We start from the raw sequence: 23,800 nt of genomic DNA, 5'->3' as shown, positions 1-23,800 counted from the left end.
GTGACCAAAATGGGTGGGAAGTGACCTAGAATTGAGTGAAAAGTGGCAAAAATGGTCCAAAAGTGGCAAAAACGTGGCAATAAATAGGAAAAGCATGATATTTAATGGTAAAAGGTACCTCAAATGAATGAGAAGTTACATAAAAATGAGTTACAGGTGGCAAAAATGGTCCAAAAGAGGCAAATATATGGCAAAAAATGGGTGGAAATTGACTGAAATGGTTAAAAAGCAGTCATGAGTGGCGAAAATAGGCAAAAAACAGGGCACAAGTTGTATTTAATGGATTAAGGTAGCTTAAATGAGCAAAAAAATTTGAAAAAAGGGCAAAAAATGGGATAAAATTGGCAAAAAGAAGTGGCAAAAATAGGGAAAATGTGATATTCAATGGCAACAAGTAGCTTAAATGGGTGAAAAGTGGTGAAAAAGAGCAAAAATGGGGAAAAAATATGAAACAAGTGGTATTTAATGGCAAAAATGGGTGAAAAGTGGAGAAAGAGCAAAAATGGGGGGAAAAAGTGAAAAAATTATGGGGCAAAAATGGACACAAAATAGGGAAAAAGTGATATTTAATGGTAACAGGTGCCTCAAATGGGTGTGAAGTGACCAAAAAAATGAGTTACAGGTGGCAAAAATGGCCCAAAAGAGGCAAAAGCGTGGCAAAAAAATGGGTGGAAATCGACTGAAATTTGGCCGGGCGACCAGCTCTAGGAAGAGTCCAAACTTCTTCCATGTGAGAATCCCCGATGCTACTGTGCTCTTGGGAACCTTCAGAGCAGCAGAAAGTGTGCCGTTCTAAATTACGTCCAGTCAGGTTAATATAGCACAGGTGGACTCCAATCAAGGTGTAGAAACATCAGCAAAGATCAGAGAAATGGGAGGAGCCTGAGCTAAATTTAGAGTTTTTTATTCCTAATAAATATGCAAAAAAAAAAAAAAAAAAAAACAGTTTCCACGTTGTCATGATGGAGTACTGAGTGTAGATTCATGATAATATTTTTTTAATTATTGCATCAGGCTGCAACTTGCAGTAAAATTCAAATCCAAAGCAAACATGGGGAGAAACTGTCTTTGTTTTTGTTCCATATCCATACTCATTTTTGTGTCTGTAGGTCTGTTAGGTAGTATAAAAACACACACGCTGTGACACACACACACACACACACACACAGTGAGGCAGCTGTTGCCGTGGTAACTAGAATTTGGGGATAAAGCTTGTTAGCTGCTACAAGGCCACTGAACCCCTGAATACATGCAGAGTGATGTGTTTGTGGTGGTCGTGCATGAATCATTTCAATATAAATGTGTGTGTGTTTGTGTGTTCTCACAGGTGTGGGTGTGTGTGTCAGAGAGGATAAACTTCAGGTGCAGCTCTGTGATGTGTCGTCATGTTTTGCATGTTTATCTCCGTATTTGTGTGCCTGTGTGTGTTCCTGTGTTTCTATAAGCCTCACTGTCACCTTATCTCCCAGCATGCACTGCTCCACTGCGCACGTAAACATGCACATACACAAATACTGCGAGCACACAGGAAGAGAACGAAGCATGAGCATTTGCACATAAATGATATATTAAGACTGTGAGTCTGTGAGCAGCAGCAGATGGCCTTTGGCTCGCTCGCCTGCTCTGCTTTTGTCACTTCAAAGCGTGGTGAAGTATTTTCATGTAGATGTGTTCGCTCCCTCCCAGCCGCCGTGTCTCCATTCATGTCGCTACCAAAGCTGCTTATTTGTTTGTTTGTTTGTTTGTTTGTTTGCTAGCTACGCTCTCTGTTATGTAAATGCGGGGGGTGATTGTTAGCGCAGAAAGACGTGACATTTGTTTTAGACCCGGCTCAGAACAATGGCAGCTGGTATTTGTGCCAACAGAGGCTGTAAACATCACACAGAGCGTGTTCACATCCACGCTCCGCTTCATGTTTGAACACAACGCGATGTGTTTACTGACACTGTTGGCATTTTGGACGCTGAAGTCAGGAAAACATCCAACACCACGCAAAAAGCAGACACATTTGATGAATCAGTCAACCAGTGAAAACTCATCTGGAGCACTTTTGATAAAGTTTGAGGACAATTCTACAATAAACTAAGAGACAAAGTCATTACTGCCTTTATTTATAACATCAAAGTCTTTTAAGTTTATAAAACTCAAGCTATAGAGGGCATCATACGCCACTCTTACACAGGATGGTCAGAGGTAGAGCTGGTCCTCTCACAGCCAGGAGATCATGGGATTAAGGCCCCCCATAAGGGGGGGATAACGGGGAGAGCTTTCTGGGGCCCAGCCAAACAGGGGGCCCATGAGGGTCGCCAATATCATGGTCCACTGTAAAGTTAAGCTGTGATAAATATCTTATTTTTATCCTGAATAATCACCACTCTTATCAAATCAACAAAAAACATGTTTATTTATTTATGATGTAATTCTCCTGAGCCATTGAAGAAATGTAAATCCCATTTCATTAAACAGAATTACCTTTTTGTTGGCAACATTAACAACAGTTATGTCAGGCTTCATAGCTAAGCCATGATGTGCATTAACATTAGGATGCCAGAAAATATAGAAGAGGAAAATGAAGAGAACAAAGATGGAAGTAGCTGCATAGTTGTAAAAAAAAAATGCAAAAGTGGGGGAAAAGTTGCTAAAAATGGGTTCAGAATTGGCAAAAAATGGGCAAAAAGTGGCAAAAATTGGGATGAGTGGCAAAAATGGGTCTAAAGGGGCAAAACAGTGGTAGACATTAAGAAATTAAATGAAAGTACCAAAAAAAGGTGACAAGAATGGGAGGAGAGTGGCAAAACTGTTGTAAAAATTGGTCTAAAAAGAAAAAATGAATTTAAATGCCCAACATAGCTTCAAAAATGGGGAGAAAGTGGCAAAACAGTGGGGGAAAATACCAGAAATGGAATTGAAGTGCAAAAAGAAGTGATAAGAATGGGAGGAGAGTGGCAAAAATGGGGGAAAAAACAGCAAAGATGGAATTAAAATGCCCAAAATGCTGCAAAAACAGGTGTGAGGTGGCAAAACAGTGGCCATAATGGGTGAAAATGGAATTGAAGTGGCAAAACAGTTGCAAAAATAGGCCAAAAATGGCAGAAATTAAATTAAGATGCCCAAAAAGCTGCAAAAACAGGAGTTGAGTGGCAAAACAGTGGCTAAAATAAGCTAAAAATGGCTAAATGAAATGAAAATGGCAAAGAATGGGCAAAAATGGGTGTAAAGTGGAAAAAGTGGGCATAGAATGGCAAAATGGGTTAAACTGGCATAAAATTGCAAATAGTGTTTGAAATGGGGCAAAAAAGTGGTATGAGGGGGCAAAACAGTGGCAAGATGGGTTAATAGGAGCAAAATGGGCAAAAATGGTAAAAAAAAAAGAAAAGAATTTAAGTTACAAAAGATGTGATAAACAAGGCTGAAATGTGGCAAAATAGGCCAACAAAGCAAAAATCTAATTGCATTGCCCAAAGAGCTGCAAAAATGGGATTTATTGGCAAAATAGTTGCAAAAAAAGAGAAAAAATTAATTAAAATGCCCAAAAAGCTGCAAAAATAGGTGGTAAGTGGCAAAACAGCAGACAAATGGGCCAACAATGGGTTAGAAATGGCACAAAGAACAGAATTAGGATTAAAATGTGTTGAAAAGGGGTTAAAAAGAAGCATGAATAAATAATTCCAACGTTAGAACCCAGTAATGGTTTGATTAACTTTTCAGGTCCAAAATGAGGGAACTGTTGGCCAGGATGGGTTTGAACCCTACAGTAAACGTGTTGAAGCGTCTTTGGGAGCTCTTTGCTTCTCAAAAAAAAAAAGAAACCTGCAAAGAGGCCGCCTTTAATGAGGTAAATGACAAAAGCGAATTAAAAAGATGAATATCTGCTGATGTTAAAGGAAGTTATCCTCAGTTTCCACAGTCTGTCCATGGCCCCCACTCTGCAGCTGATCGCTGCCTCTCTATTGATGCCTGTGATTTCACAGCACCGCTCCACTCTGCTCTGCGTGAGGTTGTCTGTTTTCACAGAGCTGCTAAAAGCATGCATTAAGCCGAACAGAGCAGATGAACCCAGACAGGAAGTCAGACATGGGAATGCATAAGTATCCTTTCAAAATAAAACACCAGTTATGAGCATTTATCCCATTAGTTTTTAAAATTCGCATTTAAACAGGAATCAAATCAACAAATCCACCCATGAAATCATGTCATTGTGTGTTGTTTTCTTTCTCCTCCCTGCATGATCATGTGATCAGGCGATCCAACCTATTGGCTTAAGAGGCCTGATTTCAAGAGTACATAAAGGTGCACTGAGATCAGTTTTGTTTTGCAACTTTATCTATAAGGGCAGTCATGTCTCTGAACAGCTTACAGATCTATTAAAGCAAACTCTTCTCTTTGCACGGCTCACTCACATAAAACAGTTTAAAAATCCAAGTCAGACTCCAGAAATAAAAGACTTCCTCCTGCACAAACATTTGTTTTTGCGATGACTTTGAGGAACTCGGCTTAATCAGCAGCTGGTAGCTGTTTTTCTTTCCCTCTTTCTCGTTATTTGCCATTAGCTAAAACATTTTCTGAGCTTCTCCAGAGGAGTGTTTACTGCACACTGTGCTCTACATTGTCCCTCGGCTGCAGGAACAACTCTGCAGCGCCTGTGAACATAAAACTAATTAAAACTCGTGTTTGTCTAAAAAGTGTTTGTATTTCAGGGAAAAATCTGAAGAAGTGGAAAACACGGACTTAACAAACAACCTCAATTTAGTAAAGCACATTAATTAGTCTTTTTCAGCATGAACAGAAGCAGCTGTGGGCAGAGGTGAAAGAAGGGGGAGGCTTCCTGGATCATCGTCTGAAATGTGTTCGCAGGAATCATTAAACTGAGGAAGAGTCCGCCCCCGAGGCTCAGAGGACCGCAGTACGTCCTCAACATCACCGCCACGGACGACAACGCCTCTGGAGGGCCGTACCCCCTCAGCAGCTCGGCCCAGGTCATCGTAGGAATCAACGACATCAACAACAACAAACCCGTCTTCCAGGAGGTAATGCTCATTTCTGATCTGGAAAACTTTTGTGGATATTCTTTTATTTTTGCCTCACTGAGTTAAATCTAAACTGCATCTTTAGAAAGTTCCAGTACTGGTCTCTGATCACATCCAAACCTGCCTCTCCTTATGCTCTCAGTGTCAGAACTACAGTCTGAACGCCGTGGTGCTGGAGAATCAGCCTCCAGGGACATTTGTCCTGCGAGTCCAGGCCCACGACGCCGACATGGGCGTCAACGGAGAGGTCAAATACGGCATCATGCACAGAGATGGAGTGTCATCTGGGTTTGACATCGACACTGACACCGGTAAGCTCCACAGTGCATCTGTCTTTATTGATAGCGTTTATCAAAAGAGTCCAAAACTTCTATCGCTGTTGTTCTTCTGCTTTGCCAGGTGTGATCACAACGACGGTGAGCTTCGACCGGGAGCGTCAGAGAGAGTTCACGTTGTCTGTGACGGCCACAGATCAGGCCGAGGAGCCGCTCATCGGGATCTGTCAGATCACCGTCCTCATCGCTGACCAGAACGACAACGACCCCAAGTTTGAGAACAGCCGCTACCAGTGTGAGTCTCTGTGCGGGACTTTTATTGTTGTCATGGTAACAAAATGATTAACATTCATGCTAGAAAAAATTAGACAATACTGATACCTGTTTTAATACCACATCAACTAAAAGGACCTCCTTGGCCCCGGATGGATTCATTTTTGATTTCAGACATGCACATAACAAAGGTTCCCTGAACGTAATAAAACTAGACACAGTGTTAAAAGAGAAACATGAAGATATGGCTCAAAAGTCATGCATGAAGAGAATTACCCTTGAATGACCATTCATAGTCCAGGAGAAGTGTCTGCACTTATGCTGTCTCTATACGTTCCTTCTATAGGTCATTTAACCATCAAATTACACATACTCTGCGTCAATTTCTGCAGTTACATACAGGGGCGTAGCTATAGATTATGGGTCCCCAGAAAGGATATTACACAGCCCCCCCTCCACACACACACACACGCGCACACCCACACACACACCCCTTAACTGGCTAGCCAAGCAACATATGTTGCATCATTTTTACAAATATCTATGAACTGTCCCCCTGTGCACACCAGTGATAATGACTCTGATTACCTAGAAAAAAATACATAAAAACCCACTTTTCATTGCAGGCCTCTCAAGGGCCCCTCCCTACTGTGGGTCGGGGTACTCAGGACCCTTTTTCTCCCCTGTGCTACACCCATGGTTAGTCTGAAGAGCCACTCTTCTGCGCTTTGCCTGAGATCAGTGTTAATTTTGGCAGATATTTTTAATTTTAGTCTTAGTTCTAGTCTTTAAATGAAATGCATTTTAGTTTTAGTCACTTTTAGTCATTTCTATCCTTTTTAGTTTTATCCCAGTTTTAGTCCATAAAAGTCCTCACATTTTAGTCTTTACTTTTAGTCCAAGCATTTATTTTCTTGCCTAAATCTGGTACCAAATCATGGTAGTGTGTTCTCTGCACACTACCAGACCTGGGGTCCCTGCTTTCTACAGCTGAGAGGTAGAATAGATACAGATGCATTGTTGACAGATTTACCCACAGTGGAGAAATATCACAGATTTTGAATGTCCGACAAAAACTACATTACATTTCAGTTTAGTTTTATTCATCTTGATAAAAACTAAACTTAGTTTTTGTCAGTTTTAGTCATCACAGATCTATTTTTGTTAGTTTTAGTCTAGTTTTTGTCATGGAAAAAAGGCTGTCGATGAACATTTTTAGTCATAGTTTTAGTTGACGAAATTAACACTGCTTGAGATTCATGCCGAGTCTATTTTCAGCAAAAGCTGCTGCAAAAATGCATCAATCCACATAGAGCGGATCGACCTAAACAGGAACAAGAATGCAGAGAGCATCCAGAAAAATTGAAAAACAGAACACAAATCACAGGCTCCTAAATGTAAATCCCATTTCTTAATCAACAATACTTCAAAAGTGGTTGCACACGCTGCAGGAATCAGTGGGTCAGAGCGTCATGGACAATGAAAGGTTAATTTTTAGTTGAAAACTAAGGATTTTATCCCACACCAATCAATCTTATAGCACTAATTCATAACCAAAATTATCTTAAGACACTTTACAAAGAAGCATTAACTCAGCTCAGCATTAACAGTATTTAGCCTTATTACAGTGAGGAGGAAAACCTTTGCTTTAACGGGCGGGAACCTTGAGCACACCAGACTATTGTTGGTGGTCCTTTGCCTTAGCAATGCCGGGGTTGGGAAGGCTAGAAGTAGGGGTAGAGAGCAGGAAGAGAGAAGAGGGCAAGCAGAAAGAGGGACAAGAGAAACAACAACACAACACATGGAAGACTAATGAAGAAAGTGGGTTGAAACAGCAGGGAGGCAGCTGTGGCACCATGTACCAGAGCAAGCTTTTCATATCCAACTATAGCTAGTAGATGAGCAGGCTCCATCAGGAGAAAACAGATGCTACTAAAAGAGTGAGAGAGCTGCACAGAAACTTGCAGAATGAAATGGAAATCATCACACAGAAGGATGTGTTAAACCTTTTTTCTTTTTGGGAGATTCCAAAAAACAGACCAAGGCTTACCAGAGCAACATCTGGATTTAAGAGTAACTGTTTTTCTCCCTTAACTTCGGTAACAATATAAAAATATATCCAATATAAAAAAGCAGATATTGTCTCATTTATCAAAGTAGTGAAAATTCTCCTAGCATTACTGTGGCCACCATTTACTCTTTCCCTGATTTCAGCAATGCTTTCTCTGTTTTAATCCTCGATGGTGGTTCTTCTCACCGTCTTTTTGCTGCTCCCTCTGCCTCTGACATTTTAAAGTTCCAGTGTTTCTAATTCCACTTCTGCCACCCCAGCACAGCTTCTTCTTCTACTGATGATATTGGAGCGCTGTAATTGCACTGGAGTAGATTTCTCTGTCTGACTCTCATCAGCTGGATTTTCCTCCTCCTTCATATTTGAAAGTGTAAAACCAGTCAGTAACAGAGTCCGGGTCAGAGGGTTTTGTCTCTTCTGGATCCGCCCACGCTAACATCTGTGCGCTAACTCTGTCCTCCTCTTGTACATCCCTGCTGCTGCTCTGCATGCTTCCAGAGCTGGTAGGAAACAGGTGAAACATGGAGCCCGTCTGTTTGTGATCATCCATCAATCTGCATCCTTGTAATCCTGGAAAGCTCTTAAGACTGATGAAATATTCGCCGCCGCCTCCCGTGGGTCGCTGTTTGTTTACGATGTGTGCAAATATGTGTTTTGATAAGCGTTGTGTCAGAAGTTCTCCTCGTCAGATTAGAGGAGCTCTCTGAGTGGCTCATTAACTATTAAAGAGGCAGATTGAAATGTTTCTGGGACATGCATTCATTTACCACTGGAGACGGTGTTTGTGTGTTTGTGTGTGCGGGATGAGGGGGGTTTCCTGCACAGATGGGGGAAGTAACCTCTGTTCACTTGTTCAATTTATCTTTACTTTTCCCACTCCAGACAAGGAAAGTTTGAGAATTTTTAATATTTTCAGGCCCACTTTTACCTTTTTTTTTTTTTTAACATTTATTTCCCCTCTTGTGTGTCTAAATGGCACAGTGGTAATGATGGTATGCATGTTGGGGATTTGCAAATCCACCAAGAGGAAGCAGAAGCATCCAAACAACCCCTTGGGTTGACACTTCTCTATGCTCCATGCAGACGGCAGAGTCCATCCTGCTACTATAGATGTTTTCATCATTTTAGAGATGCCAACAACAACCTTCTTCCTCGTCCTACTTCCACATCTACCATGAGCCTCAGAGGATGAAATGCTTCTGTGCTGCATGGGTAAAATGCTTTTAAAGAGACAGGAGAATCGTCTTTACCACTCTTCTCTGATGAGTATCTGGTACTCAGGCACAGTCGTGTTCAAAGGAAGGTGCATGGGCCCTTATTTATCAGTCAGCAGGGCCGGCCCAAGCTTACACAGGGCCCTGAGCAAAGTCTTTCCAGGTGCCCCCCTACCACCAATCACTGTTACTGATGCAACCAGTGCTAGATCATCTGTACAACTACTGCTCATCCAAACATCAGCAGAAAGACACTCTCAGGTGGTAGAGCATTTTAAAACATAAGATTATTGTGAAATTTCGATGAAGCTGGTGGACTTCCTGTTGGGAATTGACGAAATGGCATTAACGGTTAACTGAGAAAGACAATATAGGCAGGTATTGACAGAAATTGGTTAACTGGGAAAACACTGGGTGTAAAAAGGGTTTAATAGTGGCAATAATAAGTCAACAGAGGCAACATTAAGCTTAAGTGGCAAGAATTGGTTTAGAAGTGGCAAAAACAGGCAACAAAAAGTGGTGGAAAGAGTTTAAAACTGATGACAAAAATAGGTTTTAAATGACAAAAATGTGTTTAAATTGATGAAAAGAGGTAAAAAATGTGACAAAATTGGTGTAAAGTGGTAACAGTCTAATTTTAAAAATATTCTTAGTTTTTAAAGGGCAACTGGAGACCCCCTCTCAGTGTCTCACAACCCCAATGGGGGTGCCGAACCCAAAGTTGAGAACCACTGCTTTAAATGATCCATAAACCACTGTGGCTGATAAATTTGGTAAATTTACCTCACAATGAACAAAAGAACAGCATTTACCTGACTGTTAACTTTCAATAAAGGCAGTGACATCAGCTAACAACAGACTATACTAAGATGAACTGCTCTGTGATTTTAGATTGTAGTGTTAGAGGGGCGGAGTCATTTCCCACTGTGGGCTGGTGACATCATGAGTCCACATATTAGCCCCCCCTACATGAAACCCTGCCAGGAAAGAGGTGAAAAACTTTCTAACAGTCTAAATCCAGAATTCAGTCACATGTAGATCTCAGTGTTTTCACATGTTTACAGCAACCATATTCCAACATTTCTAGAGTGTTAAGACACAAAGTTTGGATTTCACTTTACGGGGTCTTTAATCTTAGCAGGACTGAAGCACATCTAGAGCGGAAACTGTTTCATAAAATTGTGTTTGTTTCCCATTCTCCTATTTACTCTGTGACTTAAAACAGCATATATGCTAGAGCAGTGGTTTTCAAACTATTTTCGCCCAAGGCACACCTAAGGTTAAGCCAAAATCTCAAGGCACACCATATTCATATCAATACAAAATAGACTTTTTAAATATTATAACGGTCAAGGTGGCCCATAGGGGGGATTAAGAGGAGAGGTTTCTGGGGCCCAGATAACTGGGGGTGGCAAAAGTAGGCAAAAAGGTGCCTGAAAGGTTGAAAAAAATTGGTTAAAGTGATGATAAAACATGGCAAAATTTGGTAAAAAGTGGCAAGACAAAGTCAAAAATGGTTAACAATTGGCATAAGGGGCCAAAAAAAGGGTTAATAGTGGCAAAACATGTTGAAAGTGTCAAAAAGGTGACAAAGATAGGTTACAAGTGGCCAAAAGGGTTAAATGTTGTAAAAAGGTGCTTAAAATGGTTTTAAAGTGATTAAAAAATGGGCAAAATAAGGCAAAAAAGTGGCCAAACAAAGGCAAAGTGAGTGAAAATTAGCAAGAAGGTGGCAAAAAATGGTTGAAAGTGTCAAAAAGGTTACAAGTGGCAGAAAAGTGTCAAAAAAGAGATAAAATTGCTAAAACATGGTAAAAAGTGATGAAAAAATGGCAAAAGAAACATCTAAATAATTTCAAAAATGGGCAAAAACCATCAAAAAGGTAGCAAAGATGAGTTAAATGTGGCAAAAAGTTGCAAAAAAAATGGGTCAAAAGTATTTATAAAAAGTTGCAAAATTGCAACAAAAAAGCAGCAAAATGGTTTAAGTTGACAAAATAGTGGCAAAATGGTTAGAAACAAAATTAGCATGAAAAATGATAATTTCAACACCCATTTCAACTCAATAATAGCTTGCCAAATGAGGTAACTGTTAGCCAGGATGCTAACACCAATGCTACTGATCCAACACACACACTCATCAATAAATCACAACTGGGGAGGGCCCATTCTCTGGGTTTTCAGGGGGTCCAGCCAGATTCCCAAGGCACACCTAGACTTGTCTCAAGGCACACTAGTGTGCCCTGCCACACCATTTGAGAACCACTGTGCTAGAGCGTATATTAAACCATACATCCTGGTTTTAGCACTCATACCCCTGCAGCTTCTTCCAGACTTCTTTGTTCCTCGAGGTTAACCACGGCTGACAGTTCAATCCACAGTTTGTTCTTCTTGGTTGTTTCTCTGTGACGCTCATTAGACCCAGCAGCTCCTGACATTGTTATTCAGTAGAAATGTTTCCTTTGGGACCCACACATACAAAAAAGGACATTATTATTGACATAATGCTTGAAATGCAGTCTTGCAGAGGGAACAGAGCGGCTCCTTGTTTTTGTTGTGTGATCAGCAGCGACGCTCTTCCCAGTCAGCAGGATTGGAGGTTATATTCATAAATGTGTAAAAAAATGCAACTGTTGACTTTGCAGCATGAGACCCAGAAATGACAAAATGAGGTGACACACTGCTGACACCACACATCGCCGCGCTGCCATTATTATAATATCTGCTTACCATCACAGAACATGCTGTTACAGTGTGCTCAGTCAGATTTAACGGGAGCGACTTCAGACGCAGGCCGCAGTCGGAGCAGGGTTTTATTGAAGCTGGAGCTGGTGGACATCATGGATGTGTGATGGAGGTGTGTCAGGTGGTCATAGCCAACACAGGGGTTCTCAACCTTGGGGTCAGGACCCCCTTGGGGGTCACAAGACACTGAGAGGGGGTCTCCATTTTCCCTAAAAAAACTAAGAATATTTTTTAAAGTACACTGTTGCCACTTTACACCAATTTTGTCACATTTTTACCTCTTTTCATCATTTTTGCCATGTAACACCTATTTTTGTCCGTTTTAAACCCTTTCCACCACTTTCTTTTGCCTCTTTTTCCCATTTCCAAACCATTTCTTGCCACTTAAGCTTGATGTTGCCTCTGCTAACCAATTATTGCAACTATTAACCCCTTTTTTTTTTTTTACCACTTTTGATACTATTCTGCCCTCCTTGAACATTACAGCTTAGTTTGGCAGATAGATAAACATTTCTGTGTGAAATGAGAGACCTTTTCTTCTTGGTTTGGCCATTTATTAAGACCTCATACACAAAAGCACTTTCCTTTGTAAAACTGTAAAATAACAGAGAATATTGTTTGTCACTAAACAGACTTAAAATAACATTTTCACTGTAACCAAGATGTATTACACATCTTAACATGATGCTCTGTAAAGCTAGCATACCATCTGCAATCTTTTCACACAAAGTCAGAAAAGGTCCGTTAGCTTAATGCTAACACATAATAGAAAATCCCATTTACAGGCTAACGAAAATTAGCATCGCAATGGCGGTTATTTTCTAACTATTAAAACAGAAACTTAAATCACACATTTTCAGCACACAGCCTCATAAATAGTCAGTAATAACCAAACTTACAGGCATATGTTTCCAACACTCTTTAAAAGCGAACTTAAAACTGCTAGCCTAAGCTGACATTAGCTGACTCCAGTCTGCCACTTAGCTGCGTCCTCTTGCCTTTCTCTGAACTGACTTACGGTAGCCGTGAAAGGCCAAAAAGGTCAAACCTTTAAGGCACAGCTTAAATATATACAGAACTGTTATGATGACATTAAACACCCTTAGAGCAGGGGTTCTCAACCTTTTCAGCCTGCAACCCCCAAAATAAAGGTGCCAGAGACCGGGGACGCCCACTGTACCTGAGGGTGGCTGAACTCAGCCATGAACTTTCTAGAATAGTCATGTGAAGACAAGGACACTCATGGGGGGGATTTTCTGGCACCCAGCCAAACTGGCCAGCAAAATCATGGTCCATTATAAAGTCATATTTAACCTGAATCATTATCACTCTTATCAAGGAAACCCATTTTAATTCATTTGTGTGGGAATTAACCCTCTTAAAAATGTAAATAATTTTGTCAAAACAGAATTTTAATACATTAAGACTAACTAAAATTGGTTAATAATGGCAAAAAATCATGAGGAAGGTGGTGAAACTAGGTTTAAAAGTAGCAGAAATGGGTTAGAAATGCCAAAAATGAATTAAAAGTAGCAAAAAATAACCTCAAAAAAGGGCAAAAATGGGTTAAAGTAACAAAAATGGGCATATTATGTGGTGAAAAAGGATTCAAAAGTTGCTGAAATGGTGTTAAAGGTGCAAAAATTGGTGGAAATTTGGTGAAATGGGATGAATATTGATATAAACTGGCAAAAAAGGGTTAGCTGAGGCAGAAATAGGCAGAAAATTGCAAAAATGGGCATATCAAATAATGAAATTTGGCTTAAAAAATGGTAAAAATTGTTAATAGTGGTAACGATGTATCAACAGAGTCAACAATAGGCAGAGAGTTGCAAGATTTGGTTTAGAAGTGGCAAAAACAGGCAGAAAAAAGGGGTGGAAAAGGTTTAAAATCAACAAAAATGGGTTGTAAATTACAAAAATGTGTTAGAATTGTCAAAATTGGTGGGATAAAGTATAAAAATGAGTTCGAACAAGGCAAAATCGGTGTAAAGCGGCAACAGTGTAATTCAAAAATATTCTTAGTTTTTTAAGGCATCTGGAGACCCCCCCCCCCCAGTGTCTCGCGACTCCCAATGGGGTCCTGACCCCAAGGTTGAGAACCAAGGCCTTAGTGGGAAGCACAGAAACCAGTTTTTCCTGTTTTAACCATTTTTCACAATTTCATAACTTCTGCAAATATCTGCCTATTTTTTCTTTCTCAGTTCACCCATTTTTGCAAATTTAAAGCAATTTCAGCCACATTTTAACTCCTTTTAACCACTATTTATGCCTACTTTAACCCATTTTTGGCTCTTTGATCTATTTTTTGCCACTTCTAACCCATTTCTGCTAATTTTAAAATCCAATTTCACCACCTTTTCCACCATTTTTTGCCATTTTTAACCCATTGTAGTAATTTTTAAACCATTTAATTCTTTTTTTAACAAAAGGGATTTACATTTTAAGGTTATTTACTGCACAAATGATCTAAAAAAGATATTTGTTTCTTTGATTGAGTGGTTATTTTTTCAGGTTAAATATGAAGTATGGATATCACAGCTTAATTTTACAGTGGACCGTGGTTTTGCTGGCCTCCATGGTTCCCCAGTTTGGCTGGGTGACAGAAAGCTCTCCCATTAATCCCCTTTATGGACTGCTTTGCCTGCACTGTTCTTAAATGTGCATGGCTGAGTTCAACCACCTTCAGGTACAGATGGGGTCGCGGTCTTTGACACCTTTATTTTGGGTGTTGCGGGCTGAAAAGGTTAAGAACCACTGGCCTAACCTAGCTATGATGTTATGACTGTGCTTAAAAATTCAAATTTTGTTCTTTAGTCGTAGCAAATTAGTGCTAGGTTTCAGAGCTAGTATTTGGTCTCATGTCTGATTCTCCATCCCTCCTCCTTAGACTTCCTGCGTGAGGACACTCCTGTTGGGACTAGTTTCCTGCGAGCTGCGGCACACGATGACGACCAGGGGAGCAACGCCGCTATCACGTACTCTCTGTCCAATCAGAAGCCAGCTTACCTTCACATCAACCCCAGTACCGGCTGGATCTACGTCAACCACCCCATCTCACAGGTCAGACACAAACCCAGCTTCATTTTATACCAAACTCTCACTCACTTTCTCACTGCTTTAAGTGGAAAACATTCATTCAAATGTGATTATTATCAATGTGTAAACATCTCCTCTGCTTTCAAAACCATTCTCACCATTGTGTTGTGGGTAAATGCTCAGAATTTGCTCCGAACTTTCCCAAATATTCCCATCTAGAGGTCTAAAATTCAAATGTGGTCCTCGCAGAGATAGAAGAGCCCACAAACACGGATCCACATGTAATGTATTCGTGCCTGTATCATTTCTCCTGGCGCTCCCTTGATAAAATCTCTGCACATAAATATACATGGAGGCAGAGAGCTGTGCTGTTTAATAACAGCTAACATGTTGTGCATGCATCCACAGAGAGAACATGTGACTGTTTGTATGAATGTTGTTGTTTTTCTGCCCGAGTTTCTGCTCCACTCTGTAGCTGTTTTGTTTCTCTGATTATTTCTACATGTGTAGCTGCTTGCTCCTGTTGTGCGGCTTCTGTTCCCCACAGTGTTTCTCCTGCTGTGATTCGTCTGTATGTTGACTGAAAGACGGGACTGATCAGACAGCTTCATGGCTGCAGGAATTGTTTAAGACAAATTCAGACCCAGTGTTATCAAACCAAACTCTGCTCTAATTAGGAGGTTTTAGGCAGGAGGAAGATTTTCATATCAATAATAACGATCGAAGGACCTCGTCTGTTTTTCTTGTGTTCACTTTAAAATCACATGGAGTTATTGTTGTTCTGTTAAACCCATTTAGACACCCATTTCAGCTCCTAGTTAAAGGCAGATACTCTCCTAGCATAAGGTCAACCAGTGTTATTCAACCCTGCTCAACCAAAGAGCCAAACTGTTGAAAAACACATTTGTAAGAGCTACGATCTAAGTGGTGAAAAGTGGCAATTAAAATAAGTTGAAGGTGGCAAAAATGGTCAAAAAGTGCAAAATGTGGCAAAAATGGGTGGGAGGTGACCAAAAAATAGGTTAAAGGTGGCAAAAAATTGTCAAAAGGTGGCAAAAATCTGAAAAGGTGGTAAAAATGGACAAAAATCAGAAAAAAAGGTGGAAAGAAGGGCATAAAGGGGCAATCAACTGCAAAAGGCAGCATAAATGGGTGAGAAGTGGCAAAAATAGGCAAAAAGGTGCAAACACTGGGCGAAAAGTGGCAAAAAAGGACAAAATGCGGCAAAAATTGGGGAGATGTGGCAAAAAAATGAGTTATTGGTGTCAAAAATTGTCCAAAAGTGGCAAAACCATGGCAAGAAATGAGTGAAAAGAGTGTAAAATGGGCAAAAATCAGAAAAAGGTGGAAAAATGGGAATTAAATGGAATTCAACTGCAAAAGGCAGCTTAAATGAGCGAGAAGTGGCAAAGAATAGGCAAAAAGGGCAAACACTGGGGCAAAATGTGGCAAAAATGGGTAGGAAGTGACCAAAAAATAAGTTAAAGTTGGCAAAAAATTGTCAAAAAGTGGCAAAAATCTGAAGAAGGTGGGAAAAAATGGGCAAAAAAAAATAGAGAAAAAAAGCAAATAGTGGCATTTAATTGCAAAAGGCAGCATAAATGGGCGAAGGTGGCAAAATTAGGCAGAAAGGGGTAAACACTGGGGGAAAAGTGGAAACAAATGAGTCACAGATGGCAAAAATGGTCCAAAAGTGGCAAAACTGTGGCAAAAATATTAGTGAAAAGAGAGACAAATGGGCAACAATAAGAAAAAAAGGTGAAAAAATGGGGAATTAAGTGGAATTTAAGTCCAAAAGGCAGCTTATATGGTGAGAAGTGGCAAAAATAGGCAAAAGGGTCAAACACTGGGGGAGAAGTGGCAAAAAAGGGCAGATGGGGCAAAAATGGGTGAAAAGTGGCAAAAAAAATTAGTAACAGGTGGCAAAAAATGGTCTGAAAGTTGCAAAAACATGGCAAAAAAATTAGTGAAAAATGACTTAAAAGTGGCAAAAATCAGAAAAGGGGGGAAAAGGGGAATTAATTGGAATTTAACTACAAAAGGCAGCTTAAATTGGTGAGAAGTGGCAAAAAAGGCCAAAAAATGGCAAAAGCAGGATAAAAGCTTCAAAAATGGGTGAAAAGTGAAAAAAAAAGTAGCACAAATGAACTAAAATTGGCAATCACTGGGAGAAAAGAGGCAAAATGGGGAAAAACAGTGGGAAGAAAGGGCAAAAAGTAGTAAATAGGAGAGAAATGGTAAAAAAAAAAAAAATGGCAAAAAATTTATGAAGAGTGAATAAAACGGTCAAAATGCATCAAAGAGTGGCAAAATGGGAAATAGGTGTCATTTGATTGCAAAAACCAGTTTAAATGGGCAAAAAGTGGCAAAAAATTGCAAGAAGCAGGATAAAAGTGTAAAAAGAAGTTGCCAAAATTGGAATAATGTTTCAAATTAAGACATAAAGAGACACAAATTATCACAAAACAGCCACATGTGGCTCCAGAGCCACACGGTGAGTGTCACTGAGTTAAACCATACGTTAGTATCAGCCCTATTTTGATGGTGTGAGGCATGCTGTCTAAAGTGAATGGTGCACACTGATGTGGGACGGTTCTACTATCTTGAAAGATCACAATCCATGCAAAAACTACGGCACAGTTTGTAGAGAGGTAAGGTTAAGTAGCTTTATAATACACGGTTGAGTTTTTGGTGTAACTTTACCCAAAGTTTTGGGAGGATTCAGCTTAATTTTACTGAAGTATTCCCACAACATCAGAAATGATAAAAATACTATAAAAAGCATGCAGAACAAAAGCTTAAAGATTAAAATCTGTAAGCACACCAACAGGATCTGACAGGATTTATGTTGATTAATCTTCTGTGAGCTTAACATCATGTAAACATCAGCTGTGAGCATGTATTTTCTTTGCTGAAATCATTGGCTGTTTTCAGGAGCCAGTGTGTATGAGATGTGCTTAATTTGACAGAGCATCCACAGTCTGTCCTGTGCCCATTCTGATTGTAGGTGCTTTCTTAGTAATGTCTAAAGATTAGCTTCTGTTTAGCTCCATGTTGCATTAAGGTGTATCAGTGTGTGCATGCACTAGGCTATATGTAAGCGAACACAGAGGAAAGCTATCAAACATCAGTGTTCTGCCTCTCAGCTCTCTCTCTCATTAAAAATTTGAACGTAGCATGAAAAGCTCTGATAGTAAACTGTGGAGAAGGTGCGCGTCTGTGTGTGAAATAAGCTAGGTCCATGTTTCTAAAGCACCCTCTAAATCAGTGGTTGTCATTTGGTGTTTAAAGACCAGAAAGAGCCATTTTCAGTGAGTTTGTCTGAGGGTCGTTTGAGTGTTTTTGTTACGTTGTTTAAAGTTTTCACAGCAAAGGAAATGCATAATTTTTCCCTGAATTATTCAAGACTTTATATCGTGAGTTTACCCCACCTTGTGATTTTACTCAATGTGTTTTTTTTTAAATGAAACTTAAGGTTGTTTTCTAAGGGGTTTTTGGAGGTCAAAGGTCAAGCTCATTGGGCCTTATTTTCATCCCTTGCTAGTGAGCATGATTTTCAAGAATGCTAAAAGATATTTTCTTGAAACTTTGCACACATATCCTCTCTACCTTTAGGATTTACTGAGTAGATGTTGGAGGTCAAAGGTCATGGTCATCCCTAGCTTTTGAACAGGATATTCAAAAATGCTTGTAGGGATTTTCTTGAAGCTGTGCACAAATATCCACTCTGACATAGGGCATGTTCACACCAGAGCTGTTTGGTCCACTTTAAACAAACTCTGGTCCGTTTTGCTGGATTCCGGTTCGTTTGGAGTGGTGTGAAAGCTCACACGAACTCTGGTGCGGACCCAACAAGTGGATTCTGGTTCGCTTGAAAACAGGGGGTCTCGGTCTGCTTCCAAACCAACCCTGGTGCGGTTCATTAAAGGCACAGGTGTCAAACTCAAGGCCCGGGGGCCAAAGCCAGTCCATGGAATAGTTAAATCCGGCCCTCAGGATGATCTCATATTCCTGTTCTAAGTGTCCCATCAGTGTGCAGTATACTTGATTTACTCAGGTATAAAAATGTGAACTTGTCCTTGATGATTTAAGATGTCCTTGTTAAGTCATAAAATCTGAAAAAATAAAGAGTGAAGATAATTAGATAAAAGTCAGGAATGTGGGAAAAGAGTTTGATTTGTGTTTTAATTTCATATTTTCAATTTTGCATCTCACAATCAGGACTTTGACTTTTTATTTCATACTTTGAGCATTTCAGCTCATAATGTTGACTTCTAATAGAATATTTTGAGCTTTTAGATTCATAGTTTAGAATTTTATGTCATGTTTTGATCTTTTTAAGTAATCATTTTGCATTTTATCTCATATTTTTAACTCAAACTTTGACTTCCATAATCCCATAGTTTGATTTTTAAGAATCACAATTCATTTTTTGACTTTAAATTTCATAATTACAAATTTTATTTCATATTTTGACCTTTTAAACTCATGATTTTGACTTTCTTTCTAATATATATACCATTAAAAAACATTATTTTTCAATTTCAATTTCATGTTTTGACCTTTTTTAACTAATAAATTTACTTTTCTCAGATCATGAGCCTTTAAACTGATCTTTTTTACCTTTTTAACCTCAAAATCATTCATCATCTGGTGAAATGAGGTTGACAGTTTATGGTCACAAAGGTGACCCTGTTAAGGCCCTCAGGTTAGACCTGAATCCAGAATCTGGCCCCTGCTGTGGTTGAGTTTGACACTCCTGGTTTAAGGTGTGAAAGCAAAGCAGACCAACTTGTGAACCAAAGGCTGGAAGTGGCATAAAGTGTAATGTTAAACGGATTTATATTTGATTTAATACACTCAAATATATGTCGGTACCTCACTTGGTGTCTTTGTAGCCATAGCAACACATCGTACTCTGTGCTGATTTATTCGTCTCATATAAAGAAATACATGCTGGACAGCTCACCGCCTCGCTGGTTGCTCATAATGCCCCAATGCAAGAACAGAAACCACAAGACAGCATAAATTCTGTGTTTTTTGTTTTGTTTTGTTTTGTTTTTAATTGTTTATGTGGAAGAAAAGACCGCCGGAAGGAGTTTCGTCTTCTTCTACGCCTTCTTTTCTTCTTGGTCACCGTTTGTTCGGGGCGACAGCGCCCCTAGTGGGCAGAGGTCATAGGTGTTCAGACGGTTTGGTTCATTGGACCAAGAGAGCAGTGTGAACGTGAACCAAACCAAAGGAAAGTGCAACAGTGTTACAATTTCTGTTCCAAAACGGACTGAGTCACCCGGACTATCAGGTGTGAAAACGACCTTAAGGATGAATGAATTCAATTCTGGAGGTCAAAGGTCATTGTTACCACAAATCTTGTGAATATGATATTTCATGAATGCATTGTGATTTATGTCAAATTTGGCACAAATCAACCCTTGGAATCAAGGATGAGCTGATTCTATTTTGGAGGTCTAAGGTCATATGCAAACATGCTAACTTCATATGCATGTTATGCATACAAGCAATTTCAGCCTGTTTTTGTTGCTCCAGGCTAACACAAATGTAAAGTGCATGGCCATGGTTCTAGTTTTTACTATTCAAAAGCAATTTAAGCTTTTTTTTTGGCTTCTATATCTTGGAATGTGATGCTTTTTTTCAGATAAATGGGGCTTAGAATAAGTGTAATTGATATTTTTGACTAGAAATGAGTCCAAACTCTTGTTTGGATTTTAATTGTTGCAGCAGTATGAGCTTTTCTGCTAGTGGCGTGAACACAAACCAGTCATCTGTCCTCCAGAGCTGCAGTTTTACTCCTGCATACATCTTCAATCATGCACGCAGCATTATGTTGTCTAAGATGTTTATTCTGGCTTCATATAAGCTACAAGAAGTGGAAGAAGACATGCAGAGAGAGGGGGACATTGTCCATCAAACATTAATGTGGTGTTCCTCCCAGCCGAGCGCTGGATGGAGCAGAAGAACAGACCGTCTGAGCTCTTTTGTGGTTCTGCTTTACATTGAGCCCATTAAAAATGTCGCCCTGTTTAAATATTGATCAGTGTGGTATGATTGTAGTAGTCACAGCTGCTCTTTGTCACCACATCCTCCTCTCTCTCTCCGTCCAGCTCTCATTTTGGAGTGAAACGAGCCAGTCAGACAAAGTTTGAGCTGCTCTGCTCAGATTTGGCTTTAGACTACACTCACTGACTCTTTTGGCTTCATATTCACAGTTTTTGGTGCTTTTCCCCTGAAAATCGTGCCAGGGACGTTCCTCGTCATCTTTTCCAAGACTTTCTAACATTTCAGTCTCTGTGCCTGATTTTTTGGACAGGAACAAAGACACAAACTCTTTTGGTTAAGTCTTAAATTTGCAGCGAGATTCTTGAAAAGCAGGGCGAGCATCCAAAAGGAAGTTTGATGGAACATTTTCACTGGTGCTGAAGCAAAGGAAGATAAACTTGTCCAAAGTTTTCCACAGAAAGATGTCCAGTGGATGTACTGACAGTAAAACATGATCCTGTTTAAATTACACAGGGTTATGTATCATGCTATCAGTGCTGGCACCAAAGAGAGCATTCTGGAAACCAGTGGTTCAGGTTCACTGATGTGCCTTAGGTTAAGTCTAGGTATACCAGATCGCTTTGACTCTGCAGCCACTTAAGATACTTTCAGGTTTGTTTGCATTGGTAGTTCTGAACCAGTCTTTGATTCAGATAGCCATTATTATGATAAATATCGTTTTAAAACTTGCATTGTCACAAAAAAATAATAAAAAGATGGGACAATCTCTTGGAAAGCTAAGATTCTTCTGTGGCATTTCTGGCATTTTCTACACATTTGGGAAAATTTGGTGTAAAAAGGTCTGCAAAAAGTTTTGGATTCGCAGCAGCAGATTGTTTTAATCAACAACTGTGAATACAGCAGATAGATGTAGCTGAAATGTTGCTGCAAAAACAGATCGTTTTTGAGTGTATTTGTGCACTCCAGTTGTTTGGTGAAGGCCAGCAGCGTCTAAGTGTGTGCTGTGGATTTGAACAACCATGCATTATTACTACAACTATGCATCAAATAAAGACATGAATAAAGACATATAACATGATTATGGAGATGGTGTGTCTTGACATTTTGGATAGCCTCTCAGCTTGTGGCTAATTGGCTTCCATGATTCATATCATCAACAGCTTCAATGCACTGCACAGCGGTTCCTAAAGTGGGGGTCGGGACCCGCAGGGGGGTCGCAAGACAGTGAAGGTGGGGTCATGGGATGCTTTCCAAAAACAAAGAGAAATTTAGCATGATTTAAAATCCTTTTTTGGGAGTAACTCTCTCTGACCAAGATGGCGGAGTAGTCGACGTGCGCTCCTTATCCTCTCCATGTTGGTGCAAACTTTTGCCTCTTTTGTCTGAAAAGCAACCTGTCAAGCTTCACCCTTTGAAAGTTCGATAGCCTCGCTTGTAGTAATGTTACATTTACATTCCAACAAAAAAGATTTCTGACAAACAACTGATGGACGACGAGGAGGAGAAGACAACTGAGGGCCTTCTCACAATGGCCTCACTTGACACCACTCTAAAGAAGCACTTCAGCTTAGCTGAAAAGAACTCTAATGACAGATTTGATCGCTTAGAGCACTGATCATCAACTGGTGGCTCAGGGGCCAAATCAGGCCCCCCAAAGCTTCCTGTCTGGCCCCCAGAAGATCATTAAATTCAGAAAACCAGGAAAAGAAGATTTTGTGGTTTTAAGAGTATCTTTTGGCTTTAAATGTCTGCAGCTGTTAAATCCACCACTAAAGCAATTAATATTCAAATAGTTTTAGAATGACTTCACATTTGATCTGTTTTTACAGAAATTCACTTATCAGCCATTATTAGTAAATATTTAAAAAATGTGTTAAAACTGGCAAAAATGGCCAAATAAAGTGGTGAAAAAGGGGTTAGAGAGTGACAAAAATGGGCAACAAAATCCAAATGGGTTGTGGAGTGTGACAAAGGGACAAAAACTTGCAGGAAAAGTGGTGAGAAGAGGTTAAAATCTGGCAAACCATTGTATAAAAGGAAAAGAGGGGCAAAAAGTATATCAAAAATGGGTAAAAAGTGGCAAAAATGGAGACAACAGTAATGAAAAGTGGCAAAAATAGAAAAAAATGGGACAAAACGGAAAAAGGAAGGATAAGACAGGCAGGAAAAGTGGTTTAATGGAGTTAAAGGATGGCAAAAAGTTGGGTGAAAGAGGCAAAAATGGTCAAAAAGTATCAAAATGGGTTAAAAGTGGCACAATGGTGCAAAAATAGCCAATGGCAATGTAGTGAAAAGGCAGAAAAGTGAGTTGAAGAGAAATAAAATGGCAAAAAGTGCCAAAAATTGGTTAAAAGTGGTTTTCTTTTGGTCTACAGCATTATATATTGGGATATATCTCACTGGAAATGCCTAAAAATGTCCTGCGATTTGAAAGAAAATACAAATACTAATAAAAATATATGTTCATCAGAACAAAATATTGGTTTAATTTTTCTTTATTTGGAAGTCTGGCCCACAGAGACTCTGTCAAGGATATATCTGGCCCTTGTGCAAATGTACTTGATGACCCCTGGCTTAGAGACACAGCTGGAGAACATGCAGGCTACCTTGACAAAACATGCCGAGTAAATCAACAAACAATGCCAAATCACCTCTAAGATACAGGAGCAACTTATGAAGACTGAAACTTCGTCTTCCCATCCAAGCAGCTCACTAAACCAGCTCAAGTCCAAACTAGCAGATATGGAAGACAGAAGCAGGAGGGCAACCTTTAGCTTATAAACTTAAAAGAGGGCACAGAAATGGGGAATGTTTTGCCCTATCTGATTTAAAATCCTGAATTTTATATATTATTATTAAAATATATTGTTAAAAAAGAGTTCAACTTGAAATAAAAACGTAGTTATCAAGTTATATTTCTGCGTAAATGTAAGTTAAAGTTATTAAAGTTTCTGCACATGATGCTTTGTGCAGAATTGTGCACTTTATCCCTCTCAAGGGAAGGTGGGGGTCCCTGATCCCTGACTCTGTTATTTGGGGGTCACAGGCTAAAACGTTTGGGAGCTCCTGCACACAGCGTGCAGGGATACTCAGCCACAGAGATGATGATGATGATGATGCATGGGCTGTTGCTAGAAT

The 23,800-nt window shown here is 39.7% G+C and overlaps 1 protein-coding gene across 4 annotated transcripts in view; it reads left to right on the top strand.

Moving 5' to 3' along the window:
- si:dkey-22o22.2 (neural-cadherin) overlaps positions 1-23,800 on the top strand; it is a 220,855-nt gene that overhangs the window by 119,890 nt on the left and 77,165 nt on the right. For all 4 annotated transcript variants that reach the window (XM_041793004.1, XM_041793006.1, XM_041793005.1 and 1 more), the window contains 4 exons: positions 4,855-5,027; positions 5,170-5,338; positions 5,427-5,597; positions 14,496-14,668. In XM_041793004.1, coding sequence (XP_041648938.1) covers positions 4,855-5,027; positions 5,170-5,338; positions 5,427-5,597; positions 14,496-14,668 — 686 coding nt within the window. The remainder of the gene's footprint in view (positions 1-4,854; positions 5,028-5,169; positions 5,339-5,426; positions 5,598-14,495; positions 14,669-23,800) is intronic.

This window comes from Cheilinus undulatus, linkage group 8 (assembly GCF_018320785.1).
Source record: "Cheilinus undulatus linkage group 8, ASM1832078v1, whole genome shotgun sequence".
Taxonomy (NCBI): domain Eukaryota; kingdom Metazoa; phylum Chordata; class Actinopteri; order Labriformes; family Labridae; genus Cheilinus; species Cheilinus undulatus.
The sequence above is the reverse complement of the archived record's forward strand: the minus strand, read 5'-3'. Positions and strand labels throughout refer to the sequence as shown.